The sequence below is a fragment of the Antedon bifida genome, chromosome 3, assembly GCF_963402885.1.
Source record: "Antedon bifida chromosome 3, ecAntBifi1.1, whole genome shotgun sequence".
Lineage (NCBI taxonomy): Eukaryota > Metazoa > Echinodermata > Crinoidea > Comatulida > Antedonidae > Antedon > Antedon bifida.
Genome location: NC_136228.1, coordinates 33,634,666 through 33,653,011, shown reverse-complemented (window position 1 = coordinate 33,653,011; position 18,346 = coordinate 33,634,666). Strand labels below are relative to the sequence as shown.

General features: G+C 32.5%; 3 protein-coding genes across 6 annotated transcripts in view; 1 reads left to right on the top strand and 2 right to left on the bottom strand.

Moving 5' to 3' along the window:
• LOC144837981 (uncharacterized) overlaps positions 1–18,346 on the top strand; it is a 213,204-nt gene that overhangs the window by 110,672 nt on the left and 84,186 nt on the right. The gene's annotated exons all lie outside the window — the stretch shown is intronic.
• LOC144838003 (cell growth-regulating nucleolar protein-like) lies at positions 5,091–9,183 on the bottom strand. 2 transcript variants are annotated; one of them, XM_078693336.1, is made up of 9 exons: positions 9,039–9,183; positions 8,095–8,227; positions 7,673–7,793; positions 7,453–7,560; positions 7,220–7,303; positions 6,735–6,879; positions 6,306–6,371; positions 5,779–5,864; positions 5,091–5,359 (listed from the first exon to the last, which is right to left on the bottom strand). In XM_078693336.1, exons 2-9 carry the CDS (start codon positions 8,217–8,219, stop codon positions 5,219–5,221), a joined length of 876 nt encoding a protein of 291 aa, XP_078549462.1. In that variant the 5' UTR covers positions 8,220–8,227; positions 9,039–9,183; the 3' UTR covers positions 5,091–5,218. The 2 variants fall into 2 exon arrangements, with proteins under 2 accessions (XP_078549462.1, XP_078549463.1); XM_078693337.1 differs by having other exon boundaries at positions 9,072–9,090.
• LOC144838455 (uncharacterized) lies at positions 9,541–13,868 on the bottom strand. Of its 3 annotated transcripts, XM_078693824.1 has the most exons (7): positions 13,818–13,868; positions 13,711–13,745; positions 13,203–13,351; positions 12,243–12,807; positions 11,888–12,052; positions 11,423–11,607; positions 9,541–11,202 (listed from the first exon to the last, which is right to left on the bottom strand). In XM_078693824.1, exons 3-7 carry the CDS (start codon positions 13,326–13,328, stop codon positions 10,246–10,248), a joined length of 1,998 nt encoding a protein of 665 aa, XP_078549950.1. In that variant the 5' UTR covers positions 13,329–13,351; positions 13,711–13,745; positions 13,818–13,868; the 3' UTR covers positions 9,541–10,245. The 3 variants fall into 3 exon arrangements, with proteins under 3 accessions (XP_078549950.1, XP_078549949.1, XP_078549951.1); XM_078693823.1 differs by having other exon boundaries at positions 13,711–13,851; XM_078693825.1 differs by having other exon boundaries at positions 11,888–12,046; positions 13,711–13,851.

Here is an 18,346-nt window from a genome sequence, read left to right as displayed (position 1 = left end):
AACTGCCCTTTCAGTGTAATAACCTAATAAATCCTGTTAATTGATTGTTTTCCCGTGATGGGATTCGAACCCGGTACCTCTGATACCAAAGCCGGTTGCACTACACATCGAGCCATATGAGCACCTGGTGAAGAAAATCCGAAGAAAGAATCCTCGTTCATTCGGTATGTCGTGAACCCCCTCGATGCAAGTTGATTATTACATATCGAACTTAAATCATAATTTTTACTATGATGAAATCTTCACAAATTTTAAACAGTCACATATTATGAAAGTGCATACTTTCAAGTTTTATATATTAACATGTAAAGAAAAAAGATAAACGTTATGTTTATTGTTTTACTCTTTGAATATGTTTATGTTTGTTTGATGATAATTATTTCAAAAATTACATTTAATATGCAAATAATGTTGCCATCAAACACTTTTTAACATTCAAGACTATTATAAATTAGACCTATGATTCATACACTGCAAGAAAATAAAATAAAAAATGGGGGTAACCTTGCATTCTGGTGAACTGTTTCATTTTTAAAAGTAGACATATTTTGCAACATTTTCACAATTTGTTGACGTTTTCGTGCGCAACCTGTTATGTTTAACGTGCTCGTAGAACGCCATTTCAAGTTGAAAAGTGAATAAAATAACGTAAAATTGTTAACCGAAGATTTAAAAACACAAATCGTGTAAAAGAAATGCTCATACGTGTTCCCTGCGCCGTGCGCGCGTAAAAATGTGCGCACCAGTGGCAATTTTTTAAACGCTTAAAATGACCTGAATCGTGCTCTAATTTAATCAGAAATTGATTTGAAGCATTTTAAAATTTCAAACGCCGTTTACGCGCGCACTTTCTAATGTTACAAATTGCGGTAGCGTTAAAAAAGTTAACTATTGATGTGAAGCAAACGTGGCTGAAAATGACGTTAAAAAATATTCGTTTGTTTCGAAGTTATAACCAATTTAAGATTTTCAGAAAATCACGCGTAACTTACGCTACGCGGCTCTGACTTCGTCAAAAAGCTTGGCTGGACAACTTCAGTAAAATGTCTAAATGCTGAACAAGTTACAACATATTATGTTTACACGTTGAAGAGAAACAGCGTGCACAAAATAAGAAGAGTAAAATATTTCAAACGCAATTTACGCGAAAACTTTCTAGTCTCCAAAAATTTGTTAAACATTCCAAAAGTTAGCCATTGATGTGAAGAAAACGTGGCTGAAAATTTCGTTAAAAAATATTTATTGGTTTCGAAGTTATGACCGATTTAAGATTTTCAGAAAATCGCGCGTGACTTACGCTACGCGGATCTGACAGCGTCCAAAAGCTTGGCTGAACATCTTCAGTTAAATGTCTAAATGTTGACCAAGTTACAACATGTTATGTTAACACGTTGAAGAGAAAACGCGTGCACAAAATCTGAGAAAGAAAGAAGAATAATAAAAAAAAAAAAAAAAAAAGTAACACTACAATTCCAAGGGCTTATCCGCTTGCGGCGGATAACCAACTAGAATTTAATTCGTCACTTTGACGAATTATAGGTGATCATTTTTATCATTTTAATGAAATTAATTTTTTTTTTACATGCACGTACGTTAACATATGATCAGAAAATGTTGATGTATGCCATCCTATTATACGCTTATAGCGTTGAGTTGAGCCTATTATATGCCATATACAATATGTACAGTATATAATGTATATCTATATACAGTGTAGCATAGGTGAAATTAGGGGACACACATCAAGTTCTAATTTTTTGGTATGATAGAATTATCAAAATAAACTTGAAGATGACAATTTCGAAAGATAATGAATTGAGCAAATAAATATAAGAATTGGAAGAGAATTTGGCACGTAGAAGCGCTGTGCGCGCTCTTTGAAATTTGTATAACTTTGACGAAAAAGATGAAAAAACTACTTTTAAACTTCAACTGGCCATATGTTAACGTCACAACATCCGATAGGCTTGATTTTTATATGAATTCATATCTACATTTCATCAGCTTCCATAATAAATTATAATCATCAAGGTAACCTTCAATTATGAAGAGCTGTAAGATATTCAAATTTACGGCAAAGGTGAAATTACACGACCTACGTTATTCAAGTTTTTACGCGTGATGACGTCATAAAAATAAAAATAGTGGGAAGTCATGAGAAAGTCAATTAATTTTGCAATCACATACTAAAATTTGAGCGAAAATCGGGCACAAAATAACAGAGATGCGTTCTATTGAATGTGATAAAATATGGCGAAAGAGAAAAAAAACTTAATTTTAAATTCTAGTGGCCATTTGATGACGTCACAACATTTTGTACGGAAAATGTGTACATGAATTCATATCTACAACTCAATGGCTTCCAGAATAAGTTAAAAAAATTGGGGGTCATCGTGCATTCTGAAGAATTATTTTCATTTTAAAAATGCCTTATTTTTCACCATTTTCAGCACTTTTATGCAATTAATGTGCGCATTTTGTCATTTTTAACCTCCTCGTATAGCGTTATTTTAAGTCGGAACGGACTCAAATTTAGTAAATGTACTAAGGATGGTGAGTAGAATGCGATTTGTACAAAAAATTCGTATTTTTTACGCTTTTTAAGTACAGCGCGCGCAAAAACGTGTTTTTGCGCAGTAATTTTTTAAAACGTGCAAATGGCCTAATTCATGCTCTAAATTAATCAAAACTTAATTTCAAGCTTTTTAAATTTTTAACGCGTGATTTCACGCGCATGACCTTGAAACGCGCAAGTTTTTATTGTCTAATATTTTTACCCTTGACCCGAAGTTTACGTGTAGTGAATTTCATTATTATGTGATGATTAATTATGGAGATATAATTGATAATGTGATTTCACAAAATGGCGTATAAATGACGTCACGGTTGAGTGATCACGCTGAAAAGCTTATTAGGATTAAGTTACAGTATTTGAAAGATATTGTGAAATTTTTGTGATCATTGACATTTAACTTTTTGAGATATTTGTTACACAAAATAGTGTACAGAAAGAAGAATAAAGATTTCATACAATAACAATAGGTGATCATTTTATTCTAAATGATCACCTAACTAGAATTTAATTCGTCACTTTGACGAATTATAGGTGATCATTTTTATCATTTTACTGAAATTAATTTTTTTTTAAACATGCACGTACGTTAACATACGATCGGAAAATGTTGATGTATGCCATCCTATTATATGCTTATAGTGCTGAGTTGTGCCTATATGCCATATACAATATGTACAGTATATACTGTATATCTATATACAGTGTAGCATAGGTGAAATTACGGGACACACATGTTCTAATGTTTTGGCATGATGACGTTATCAAACTAAACTTTAAGATGACAATTTCGAAAGATAATTAATTGAGCAAAAAAATATAAGATTTGGAAAAAAATTTGGCACGTAGAAGCGCTGTGCGCGCTCTTTGAATTGTGTATAACTTTGACGAAAAATATGAAAAAACTACTTTTTCACTTCAACTGGCCATATGTTAACGTCACAACATCCGATAGGCTTAATTTTTATATGAATTAATATCTACATTTCATCAGCTTTCATAATAAATTATAATCATCAAGGTAACCTTCAATTCTGAAGAGCTGTAAGATATTCAAATTTACTGCGAAGGTGAAATTACACAGCCTACGTTATTCAAGTTTTTACGCGTGATGACGCCATTAAAATGAAGATAGTGTCAACTCATGATAAAGATAATTAATTAAGCAAGCACATACTGAAAGTTGTGCGAAATTCAAGCACACATAACCAAGATGCGCTCTGTTGAATGTGATAATCTACACAAAAAGATAACAAATCCTAATTTTTAAATTCAAGTGGCCATTTGATGACGTCAAAACATTTTGTACGTAAAATGTGTACATGAATTCATATCTACAACTCAATGGCTTCCAGAATAAGTTAAAAAAATCGGGGGTCATCTTGCATTCTGAAGAATTATTTTCATTTAAAAAAGACCTATTTTTCACCATTTTCAGAACTTTTGTAAAATAAATGTGCGCATTTTGTCATTTTTAACGTGCTCGTATAGCGTTATTTTAAGTCGGAACTGACTCAAATTTGGTGAATGTACTAAGGATGGTGAGTAGAATGAGATTTGTAAAAAAAATTCATATTTTTTACGCTTTTTAAGTATCGCGCGTGCAAAAACGCATTTTTGCGCAGTAATTTTTTGAAACACGCAAATGGCCTAATTCATGCTCTAAATTGATCAAAACTTAATTTTGAGCGTTTTAAATTTTTAACGCGCGATATCACGCGCATGAACCTACGTGCGCGTGCGTTTTGATTTGCTAATATTTTTACACTTGATCTGAAGTTTACGTGTAGTGAATTTCATTAATATGTGATAATGAATTATGGAGATATGATTGATAATGTGATTTCGCAAAATGGCGTATAAATGTCGTCACGGATGAGTGATCACGCTGGAAAGCTTATTAGGATTAAGTTGTATTATTTGAAAGATATTCTGAAATTTTTGTAATCATTGACATTAAACTTTTTGAGATAATTGTTACACAAAATAGTGTACAGAAACAATAAAAAGAAAAAAAATAATAAAAAAAAAAATAATAATAAAGATTTTATACAATAACAATAGGTGATCATTTTATTCTAAATGATCACCTAATTATGTTAAAATTATTGATGATGATGTAATCGATGTGTTTTTAATAAAACATTAAAAACACACCGCGCCACCAACAAAGTGTTTTTTGGCGGGGAAACTTCCGGGGGATATCGCGACCACCGTGTGAGGAGAAAATTAAATCATAATGCTCTATGGATGTAGACCTCATCTTATAGTATATTGTTGATCTGTATAGTAGTAGGTGGTTTTATTTTTTTTATTGCATTGTCTATCAAAGTTTATTATTTGTTTGATGTTCACCCTTATGTTTAAATGAATATCATAGATTTCTTCAATATGTTTTTATTTTTTGAGTTTATTTTTATTGATTCATTATTAAAGACGTTTGATTTGTTTAGCTCCTTGTTCTTGTCCAATTATAAACAAATCTATATTTTCAAAACAAAATTTGTGATTGAAAAACTGGTTACAAATTAAATTATTTTATTTAAAACAGACTTATATATCTGATATAGGCCTACCACTAAAAATAGATGATGAGCCATGATGTACTGTAATCAAATAAGTAAAATATTCAATCTTTTGTTGAAACTAATCCACTGTCGTAATTAATTTAATTCTTTTATCTTCTGTTTTTAAAGATGAGTTGGAGTTAATTTTCTTGTAAAACTTATCCCTTAATTCTTCTTCTGTTTTACTGTTTCCATTGCTGCTCATGTACTCAGCTATTACCTGCAACAAAAGACAGAATTAATCAATAATCAACTTTAGTACCGAGTCTACTAAAACAGGACTGCACAATGGAACATACTAAAGCTCTGTCTACACTATCAAACTACTTTTGACAAAAAAAGTGTGATGTGCCCAAATATGGTAGTGATATGCCAAAATATGGTAGTGATACAACATCATCTTGTCCATATATGGGCACATCACATTTTTTTGTCACATAAAGTTTGATAGTGTAGACAGAGCTTTAATATGACTGAACCTATTTTTCCAATCAGTGTCATTATCTGACTGATACCAATATATTTCTTGCATAACCTTTTTAAATTGGTAACAATATTAAATTTTACAAACACAAATACAAACACACTTTTATGTGCAGCTTTATGTGGTCTACAACAAAGCAAAGAATACATATCTACCTTTTTTCTTAATTTCTTTATTGACATTTCATTATTTTCTTTTTCTCGTAATATCCGCTTAATCACAGAGCTCCACTTGAATTTTTCTGAGCAAAAAATAAAAGATAAAAACATGAACTGTTAAAGAAATATATTCAATCATTTCAAGAATTTTAGCTTACTCCTGGGACAATTTTTACAGAAACAAAAGATATAATTTATTAAAAAGAAATTAGTGCCTAGGCTGGAGGGGGTTACCGTGCATCCCCCTACAGTAAAACTTCTTTGGTATCACTTTCTTCCCACATATAGAGTGAAAAAATCGATGTCAACAAGAAAAATATAGGGATGTGTTGTATGTACTTGCGTCATATGTAATGATCATAGGCGTTTTACTTCAAATATTTTTTTTAATGGAAACAATTGAATTGCAGTACAATCTGAATTGGGCCAAATTTACATTATAATATAAAAAGTACAAAACTATAAAATTCCATTTAAAAGTTCTTTGGAATATAAAATATGGCAACAAATTTACAAATATTTACCTGTATGTTTAATATCATGACTTATTTGTAAACAAGCTTGTTTAGATGAAACTTCACAATCATCACCTATAGCAGGAAACATAACATAATATCAAAGACTCAGTTATTTGATTTTAAACAAAATGAAATTGAATTAAAATATGTTAACTCTAAAACAAAAACAAATTTTACAATTGTTTTCATAATTCTCAAAAAAAAATGAAATTGAATTAAAATATGTTAACTGTAAAACAAAAACAACAAATTGTTTTTTCATAATTATTTTACTCCTGTTTGATTGTGTACAAGATATCTCAAAACAAAATCAATTGGTTTATTGACATACGAATCCATAGATGATACCCAATATTAATTAATGGTATTAGAAAGGCGCTCATTAAAAAAAAGTATGCACGTCTGTGTGTCAATAATGTAGCTAATTCACGTTACCTTCATCATCAGAATGCGTCCTCTTCTTCTTCCCGTTGCAACTTGATATACTGCCCTCCACTTGTGTGGCATCCGTCTCTACAATATTCTTTGTTTGTTTATCGTTCTTTTCACCATTTTTTTTGCTAGTGTCTTCAGTTGTTTTCTAGATTAAAATTAATATTGATATTAGTATTTTGTATCAAAAACCTCGCACTTAAAAAACACTGGAAAAAAGAACACTTTTAAAATCGTAATTTAAAGCAAAAAATAGTCAAATTAGGTGAATTTGTTTTTTCTGCGAAAGTGATTAACTTTATTCAAACTAAAAAAGAACCTTTTGAAAGTCTAATTTGATTAATTTTCATTTTTCATGTTTCTCAATTATTATAATTAGGAATACAGATACAATTTGTATGTATTAAGAATAACATTACAATTTTTAACAAAATAAATGTTAATGGAGATAAAAATGTGGTCAGTCAGTGGGTCTATATCAAACTTACTTTGTCATCTGGTCCTGATACAATCAGCCATGCCTGCTGCATTAAATGTTTGTCATATAATCTCAAACTATTCTTAAGAAAATTCTGTAAAACCCAATAAAATTATTCAAATTATTTTTCATTCACAAAACATTAATAACAAAAATGATATTACTCTACTGTACTAACAATATGGCTTTTTAAATTATTCATAGACCAAGGCCCTACGTTTTTTAAAGTTTTTATGCACTTACTTCAAATTTTGTTTTCTTGCGTGGTATATTTGGGTACTCTATGATCTGGTTTAGTAAACTTTTCATTTTAGGGTTGGTATGACTACTGGTAGAAGCCTCTCTCACTCTCTAAAATAACATCAAATCAAATATATTTCATAAAAAAGTCATTGAAAATAACATTGATTGATTTTTGCTACCTTATTTCTCCATGGGTGAAAATAAATGAATGTTGTTTTACCTCTAACCATGCAGCCTGCTTCACATCACCTTTGTTTGGTTTTATATTACTAACTTCCTTTTTACTTCCATACTTTTCATTTTCTGTTATGCATTTTGTATGTTCTTTGTAGCCGTCTCCTCTGTGGAATATAGATATAAAAATAAAGAATATGTTAGCATTAATGAAATTTTCAATTTCAGAATTATAGAGAAAAAAACATACTGCCAACCACCATGCAATGTAGTTGACAACTTTTAATGATGAGGGGTTGCTTCATTGACATTTGTTAATTTACAAGACCAAGAACTGAACATTGTAGCTAGTAGTAGCATTCATTTCTTCAATGATAGTAGCTAGCGTGTACAAGGCTGGGGGTTTTTGTAGACGGACTTCCACACTCTGCCTCTGCATACTAAAATATATTTTAGCAAAATACTTACACAAAATCTTGGCCACAGTCCATACATGATAGAACCTCACATTGCCGACACTGCTGTAGGTAATGTTTCTCAACTTGCGCTTTCTTCACAGACTGACCACACGCATTGCAAATAAAGAATACCATATCTTAACCTAAACAAAATATAAAGTGGTTAGAGTTCTGCAATGACTCGATGTAAACAACTAATGGATTAAAGTATAATATCATTCTGGCATAAGCAGACTGAATGGTGTACACTCGGCCTCTTTTGCAAGGTTACCCATATCTATTTTTATCTCACCCTCGTCTTGAGGGTAGGTTAAAGGGATAAAGATTAGAGGGATGTCTGTTTTAAAAGGACGATAATCTGTAATTAAATGCACTTGTCAATTGTATTAGGTGACCATGACACACCCATTTTGACGCACTGTGACCATGTTGTTTATGAATATAATATGGTGGGTGATAAAGTGACGGACACACCACTGTTCATTGATGTGGCGTACCATCTAGGCTTTTTGACGCACCCAACACCCACCCACCCACCACCCTGCGTCAATTTTTTCGATGGATTTTAATCAGTGAAAACATTTTTGTTAAATTTTTTTTCAATCATTTGTCATTATTATTAGCCTAGCCTAAGCCTAGCTAGTTAGCGTGATCCGGCCTAGCTTGAATTTATAAAGGAGGCTACCGCTGTCCGGTTTCCCCGCTGTCCTAGCTAGCGAGGCCTAAGTCCATACCGCCTCTCTAGGCCTATAAGTGAGGTCTAGCTAGGCCTAGATTTACTACTAATACTAGCTTAATGAGAAGGTCTAGCCTAAGGGCCTAGGCCTAGCTTCTTATTAGACTAAGGCCTAGAGTGGCCTAGCAAAATTAAATGGTATTAAGTAACACACTAGCCTAGCTAGGCCTCGTGGTAAGTCTAACTAGCCTACTAAAATAACAGTCTTTGAAACTTACAATAGGAATAATAGGTATTATTAATTAACCAACTTTTATTACACACAATAGTACCACGTGTCTCTCTCTTAAATTCGGACGACGATTGATCATTCTATGCAACGCCAACGGTGCCTTTAAAAAAATCGTAGACGCGCGTCTTCATTTCAAAAGCTCGACTATCAGTGTGGTTCTCACTCTCTAGGCGCATCACCACAAGCACCACAAGCACGCAAGCAATTTGACCAATCACGATTCGACAGATGATCCGAGATCGTGTGGTGAAAGTAATAAAACACAATAAGACATCTTTGGAGTTTCTTAGATATCCTTCATTTATGATGATGACACACATAATTAACGTTATATAAATTCAACTATTGAATCTTATCATCAACGCCCTGTCAAGGTTCTACGGCATGTATTTCATTGCTTGGAATATGCATCATGCTTCTCTACTTTAAGTTCATTCTTAGTGGATCTGATCTTATTATATCTACAAATTAAATAAAATAATAATTAATTATAAAATCAATGTTTTTAATGTATAATAGCTGCGACAGCTTTTTCACATTCTCACAGATTTTCTCATCTTTATCCTTTCTAAATATATAAGTATTTACATATAATATTTTACAGATAGCACAAAATGTTCCTACCATTTAAGAAATCACACTTAAAAATATGATATATTGATCTCTGGTAGGTCTTAGTTGTTGAACAAAAATGAATTACTTCTATTGTTCTCAGACCTATCCATAATTCAAATAAAAATAAACATTCACCTTGGTGCGAAAAGTTCTGTATTTCGATGTATTCTGGTGGAGAGTCACATTTACTATTTACACTTTACAACAATAAACAATATAAAAGTATTTCAGGTATACAGTAGTAAATCGTTAGTGGTGTTGTGTGGAAGAGCAGGGCTTGAAACTTGTAAAATTAAGTGGATCAGCCAACCGGTAATTGGAACTTGTTCCTCAATTTGTCTGCCCTCCTCCTGTATGTAGTTTTTATTCACTTATATACATTTATTTGAAGGAAATAAATATATTATTATTACAAGTATAGTTTTTAATTGCACATTTTCCAGATCTACTGTACATGACTGTAATAGTGTAGACAGAGCTTAAGAATGTTGTCCTGTACAATTTGATAAGTTGCACATTTCCATATTACTGGGAGACATTTTACCACAACTACTGTAATTGCTATACAAAGTGGTTTGTTAGAATGCTTTTTTCATGAAGAAAAGAGCTGCTTCTGCTCCTGCAGTTACGAGTTTCGACGTGAATGATTGGCCAGCGGCCGAAGCTGAATTGATTGAAGGATCCACGGAGGTCTCGTCACATTGTGCCACCACATCTTGTCTATCCTCCTCCTCTCCCTTCCCACCATTCCCCTGAACACCTTCAGCAACCAATTCCCTATCTTCTTGATGTTTCCCAACAAATTCATGAACACTTCCTGCATTCACATCTTCTTGGGACTGCATCGATTCCATTTCAAATTCTGCATGTCCTGATCCACTTTCTTGCATCGATGGCTCAACACTTGATCCCTCATTCTGTGAAGACATTAATTCCGTTTCGCTCGATGCTGCAATATCCACAGATGCCGGTAGATTTGACTGTTCTTCCGTCGATTCAGGGTCATTTGAGCTCTGCTGTACCAATGCAGTTACACTTGATCTGTCAGTATTCACAGATGCTGGTTCCTTTGGTTTAGTTTGTGCTTCCAAAACCGAATGTGGGATGTAGGGTTCACTTACAGCAATTTGACTATTGAATGGTGGTTGGTTGTCATCTCTCAGGGTCACTGGTAGTGAGGTAGGCACATACGGCAATGTTTCCCCGCAACTAACTAAAGAGCTGCCGCCCCTCAGTGCTCTCTCTTGTTTTGGCTGGTTATCCTTAGGTTTAACATTACTTTCTTTATTGTCAGACTTTCTTGCAGCTGGGCTTGTCATAGGATTTATGTTGGACTTTAGAACAGGGCTGGATATACCAACATCTGATGCCATTCCTTGTGATCTGGATACCTTTACCGGAGATTCTTTAACACTGCCAACATGTTCATTCTCATTTTTTATATCATCTGGAATATTATAATGTTCTTTCTCTTTGCCTTCTTGTTCTCTCATCGTCAATATATCAGATGCTATCTGGCTTACTTGCTTATTTCCCTGAAAATATATTGGAAAGTCATACTTTATTTTGTCTAGACGACATATTTGTAGTGAATTGGATGTAGTGAATGAAATAAAGAGAAAAAGTAAAAGAGAATTTGGTGGAACAAAAGATTTATTGTTTATTGACTAAGTTATGTTGTTTGAACACTGTTACATTCTTAGTGTGTGTTTAAATCATATAAGTTTCAAAAGTTCATCATCATCATAGTCTTACCTCAATTTTCCCTTCTGTTTTTATTTCATCAATATTATGGAATTGTCGAATATCAGATATCAGATCAACTCGCTTCAATTCTTGTAAACGTTCAACTAGTTCTACCAATTTCATTCCAGATGTTTTCAACTTTTCATACATCTCTGAAGCATCCTGTATGTTGTCAACTTCATCCACAGACATATCTAAGAAAATTCAATACATAACCCTTAAATATGTTTAGCTATAAGAACAAAATGTATTTGATTGGTATAATAATACACTTAATACAAATAATACAGCTAGTAATCAGTGCAAAGTTGTGTCTTGATCTAACCCTAAAGTTCAGTACTTTTTTATTGGCATGCTAAAGTTAAAAAGGCTTGTTGATACTTATTAACATTAAAAAATAAACAGTACTCAAAAGAAAAAACCATATTCAAGTCCCCAAATGAGTATGCTAAATATTATTTAAAGATAATTTACCCAAATTAGCTGCCAATGATTTCCAGTTATTGTTTGGATATAAGTTGTGGTTCATTTTTTTATTGAATGCTTCTCGTACGCCTTGTTTAGCTTGTCCTAAGGTCAGTTTATGTATATCTACTACGTCAGATGTCCGTCGCTGCAAGCCTTCTTTGTTATCTTGATCTGTGTTTTAAAAAAAAAATATTAGATTTACTAATGATTTAACAAAAGGTATGCAGAAAGTAATCACAATTAGCTAGATAATATTATGAATATTACTATAGATATATTCATGGAGAAATAACTTATTTCTCCATGATATATTATACTATTTCTATATTACCAAAAGCATACAGTACAAATCCATACTTACGAGAATGGGAATGGTGATATTCTCGATAGTCACCACCGTACCCTACATCTAGCCTTGGGCTTGTAGGAGTTGACGGTTGATGAATTCCCGCTGTTGTCATTGCAGGGGTCCGTTGTTGACTGTAATGTTGTATTGGACTTGAGGGGGGCAGGACAGGACTTAAAAGAGTCAGGACAGGACTTGTTGTTGGTATTTGGCTTGAAGTAGATTGTTGTTGTTGTTGACCAAGTACTTGTGAACTTTGTTGTTGAACCTGTTGATGTTGTTCTGCAGTGGAATGCAATTTACTGAATTTTGATCCTAGATCTGAGCTTTCCTGATGAGGAGAAGAGACTGTCTGCTCAACTCTACTAGTGGATGATGCTCTCTTGTATGCATCCGTTTCAACCTGATGTTCTTCCTCATCATCATCTTTCAACAAGTTCAGTAACTTTTCATATTCACACTTTTTCAGTGCTGCCATTAGGCAGTCATACCAATCACTGTCAGCCTTTGTCAACTTCATGAGTAGTTCCTCTGCTCCTGCTTCATCCCCGTCATTTATTTTTCTGCATGTTATACCTTCCTAAATAGTAAAATTTCTTTTTTTTTAGTACTCTTGGGTGGGATTCGTTTCAAGATGGGCTTCTTTTTGAGATGGGCTTCTTTTCGAGAATAATAAATAATAGAAAATAAAACGAAAAATGTTGAAAGACCAGTGTTGCCTAAAGCTCTGTCTACACTATCCAACTATTTTGACAAAAAAAGTGTGATGTGCCCAAATATGGTAGTGATATGACATCATGTCCATATATGGGCACATCACATTTTTTTGTCACATAAGTTTGATAGTGTAGACAGAGCTTTAGGATGGATGGATGCAACTGGGGTAATAAGACCTTTGTGTATACAGTATTTGGTTTTCCTTTTTCCCGCAAACACATTACAGAAAAACTGAATAATAGCAATAGGCTAATTCACCTTGGTTCTCTTATGCATTTTAGGGAAAGAACCCAACATTGCAAGGGGGTGCACTGTTTCAACAAACTCGTTATGGTACTTGTTAAGGCGCTTCTTTCTTTCATCATTCCTCTTGTTCTTATCCATCTTTTGGATTATTCAACCTGAAACTGTAATAATATGCAGTATGTGAATTTCTGTGCAATTACATACCTGCTCAGAGGTATAAGGTAAATACGAGATGGTAAATGCAACAAGCAATTATTTTACTTCTCGCATAGCAAAACATTTGCTTGATTTGTTTGCAATGCAGCATTCAGCCTTTCTAAAAACTGAGTAGGCATAGCGGCCTAACTAAGCTATATAGTGCAGGCTACATGGCTACACGACACACAGTCAGTTCCTTCCTAGCCTAGTAGTACTCAGCCTCTGTTTCAGTAGATTAGGTAGGGCTAGAGTTAGGTTTAGGTAGGCTGTACTGTACTACACTCACAGGGCCTAGCCTAGAACTTTTAGTAGTCATACTTACACTTTACTTATGTACCGTATTATCTCTTCCTCATACTATAATTATTACTCATGTGCATACTATGAAATTTTATTGCAACACAATAAATAAACACATGTCGGGTTTACCTGTATCTATTTACAGGTATATTATGTAGTTGTTTTTTGATAACAGAGAACTATCACTTATGCCATCCTCGTATATAATTAATTTCGTACGGAAAATACAATTTATTGATTATATCATTAGGTAGAGTATCAATCTTATAATTAATTATCAATAATATATATAATTTTTAAAATGTTAGGAATATATTTTAAAATAACTATAAATAGATATATAATTTCACAAACACAAGATGTTCTTTTCTGCCTGAAACCTAGGCCCTAGGCCTCCTCCTCCTCTGCTCTCACTTCGTTCGTTTCGCTACCTGATCCGTGCTGGCCTAGGCCTAGGCTAGACTGGATATTAAGATTGCAAGCCAAAAAGGTAGATTTAGAAGCATATTTTATTGATTACCCATCATAAGTGTCACCCTTAACAGATAGTTAAGCTATGCTTGTAGGTCATAGCTTTTTTTAGACAATATTTTACCCTCCAAAAAGCCTAAAAAGGGCAGATTAGGCCCTACTAGTAGGCCTACTAGGCTATAGATAGGCCTAGCCTTAGGCTAGCCTAGGCCTAGTTAGGCCTAGGCCTAGTTAGGCCTAGGTAGGCTAGCATCTCTCTACTCTAGCTAGTAGCCTAGGTAGGCCTAGTACTACTAGGCCTATAGCCTAGGCTAGGCCTACTACTAGGGGCTAGCCTAGTCTAGCTAGCCTCTAGCTAGGCCTAGGCCTAGTAGGCTACTACAGTAGTACTACTACTACTACTACTAGCTAGGCTAGGCCCACCTGGTTAGGCCCTACTAGGGAACTGGTAGCTAGCTAGCTAGGCCTACTTACTAGCTAATAAGTAGCTAGGCCTAGGCTAGCCTAACTTGCTAGCTCTATGTATTCTAGTTAGGGCCTAGGCCTAGACTAGTTTATTAGGCCATAGTTTAGGCTGATTATGCCTGCCTAGGCCTAGTTAAATAAATAGGCATATAACCAGGCTCAGTCTAAACACTCTAGGCCTATCTATATGAGACCTGTGCTATTAATTATAGGACTAGGCCTAGTAGGGCCTTGCTAGCTAGCCAGCAGAATGGTATAGAGAGACATAGGCCTAGCTAGGGATAGGCTGGGGGGTCATAGACAGCCTATCTATATAAAATATTAGTGTGTAAGTTGATTTCATTGCTAATGGCAAGGTATTAGGCCTGTTTATTTTCAGGTTGAAAGCAATGGATAAAGAGAGATTCAATTCTACAACAAAAGAGACAAAAGTCAAACTCAAACTGATAATTAACAATGTTTCCAGTTAATTAATGTTAATTATTTTGATAGATTGTAGTGACCCTAACTACCTTACTGTTTGTGTATGGCTGTAATATTATATTAAATGTCATCACAATTAGTAAGGTTGTGAGGCTTCACAATTTCAAACAACTCTTCTTGTGTATCTTCTTCATGTGGATGGATTAAAAAATACTGTGAGTATTGTACAGAAGAACAAACTCTTTATATGAATATATCATCATCAACCACAATATCAAATATGATCAGTGTAGTTATAATTTGATAACTGAGCACTCATCTTTTAATATCTACATCATCAATAATTAATATTAATACTCTACATCACATTGTTGGATATGATCAGTGTAGTCATAATTTGATAACTGAGCACGCATCTTTTAATATCTACCTTATCAATAACTATTAATAATATCCTATATCACAATTTTGGATATGATCAGTGTAGTCATAATTTTATAACTGAGCACCCATCTTTCAATATCTATTTCATCAATAATTATTATTAATAATCTATATCACATTGTTGGATATGATCAGTGTAGTCATAATTTGATAACTGAGCACGCATCTTTAAATATCTACCTCATCAATAATTAATATTAATAATCTATATCACACTGTTGGATATGATCAGTGTAGTCATAATTTTATAACTGAGCACGCATCTTTAAATATCTAAATCATCAATAATTAATATTAATAATCTATATCACATTGTTGGATATGATCTGTGTAGTCATAATTTGATAACTGAGCATGCATCTTTTAATATCTACCTCATCAATAATTAATATTAATAATCTATATCACATTGTTGGATATGATCAGTGTAGTCATAATTTGATAACTGAGCACACATCTTTTAATATCTACCTCATCAATAATTAATATTAATATCATATATCACATTGTTAGATGTGATCAGTGTAGTCAGAATTTGATAACTGAGCATGCATCTTTTAATATCTACCTCATCAATAATTATTATTAATAATCTATATCACATTGTTAGATGTGATCAGTGTAGTCATAATTTGATAACTGAGCACGCATCTTTTAATATCTACCTCATCAATAATTAATATTAATAATCTATATCACATTGTTCGATATGATCAGTGTAGTCATAATTTGATAACTGAGCACGCATCTTTAAATATCTACCTCATCAATAATTATTATTAATATCATATATCACATTGTTAGATGTGATCAGTGTAGTCAGAATTTGATAACTGAGCACGCATCTTTTAATATCTACCTCATCAATAATTATTATTAATATCTTATATCACATTGTTCGATATGATCAGTGTAGTCAGAATTTGATAACTGAGCACGCATTTTTTAATATCTACCTCATCATTAATTAATATTAATAATCTATATCACACTGTTGGATATGATCTGTTTAGTTTTTTAATATATACCTTATCAATAATTATTATTAATAATCTATATCACATTGTTCGATATGATCAGGGTAGTCATAATTTGATAACTGAGCACGCATCTTTTAATATCTACCTCATCAATAATTAATATTAATAATCTATATCACATTGTTGGATATGATCAGTGTAGTCAGAATTTGATAACTGAGCATGCATCTTTTAATATCTACCTCATCAATAATTATTATTAATAATCTATATCACATTGTTAGATGTGATTAGTGTAGTCATAATTTGATAACTGAGCACGCATCTTTCAATATCTACCTCATCAATAATTAATATTAATAATCTATATCACATTGTTCGATATGATCAGTGTAGTCATAATTTGATAACTGAGCACGCATCTTTAAATATCTACCTCATCAATAATTATTATTAATATCATATATCACATTGTTAGATGTGATCAGTGTAGTCAGAATTTGATAACTGAGCACGCATCTTTTAATATCTACCTCATCAATAATTATTATTAATAATCTATATCACATTGTTAGATGTGATCAGTGTAGTCAGAATTTCATAACTGAGCACACATCTTTTAATATCTACCTCATCAATAATTATTATTAATATCTTATATCACATTGTTCGATATGATCAGTGTAGTCAGAATTTGATAACTGAGCACGCATCTTTTAATATCTACCTCATCAATAATTATTATTAATAATCTATATCACATTGTTGGATATGATCAGTGTAGTCATAATTTTATAACTGAGCACCCATCTTTCAATATCTATTTCATCAATAATTATTATTAATAATCTATATCACATTGTTGGATATGATCAGTGTAGTCATAATTTGATAACTGAGCAAAAATCTTTTAATATAGATACATCATCATTAATTAATATTAATAATCTCTATCATACTGTTGGATATGATCTGTTTAGTTTTTTAATATCTACCTTATCAATAACTATTAATAATATCCTATATCACAATGTTGGATATGATCAGTGTAGTCATAATTTTATAACTGAGCACCCATCTTTCAATATCTACCTCATCATTAATTAATATTAATAATCTATATCACACTGTTGGATATGATCTGTTTAGTTTTTTAATATATACCTTATCAATAATTATTATTAATAATCTATATCACATTGTTAGATGTGATCAGTGTAGTCATAATTTGATAACTGAGCACGCATCTTTTAATATCTACCTCATCAATAATTAATATTAGTAATCTATATCACATTGTTCGATATGATCAGTGTAGTCATAATTTGATAACTGAGCACGCATCTTAAATATCTACCTTATCAATAATTATTATTAATATCATATATCACATTGTTAGATGTGATCAGTGTAGTCAGAATTTGATAACTGAGCACGCATCTTTTAATATCTACCTCATCAATAATTATTATTAATATCTTATATCACATTGTTCGATATGATCAGTGTAGTCATAATTTGATAACTGAGCACGCATCTTTTAATATCTACCTCATCAATGACTATTAATAATATCCTATATCACAATGTTGGATATGATCAGTGTAGTCATAGTTTTATAACTGAGCACGCATATTCTAATATCTACCTCAACAATAATTAATATTAATTGTCTATATACCAATATCGAATATGATCAGTGTAGGCCTAGTCATTTGATAACTGAGCATGCATCATTTTATATCTGCTTCAAATATTAATATTGTCTTAATATAATAAGTAGTTTGAAGGATGTTTGCAGATGGCCTTTTTTGCATTGTAAAGTTTACACTTTAAAATCTGTCAATTTATCCAAAAAGGTCAAACTTTGACCTA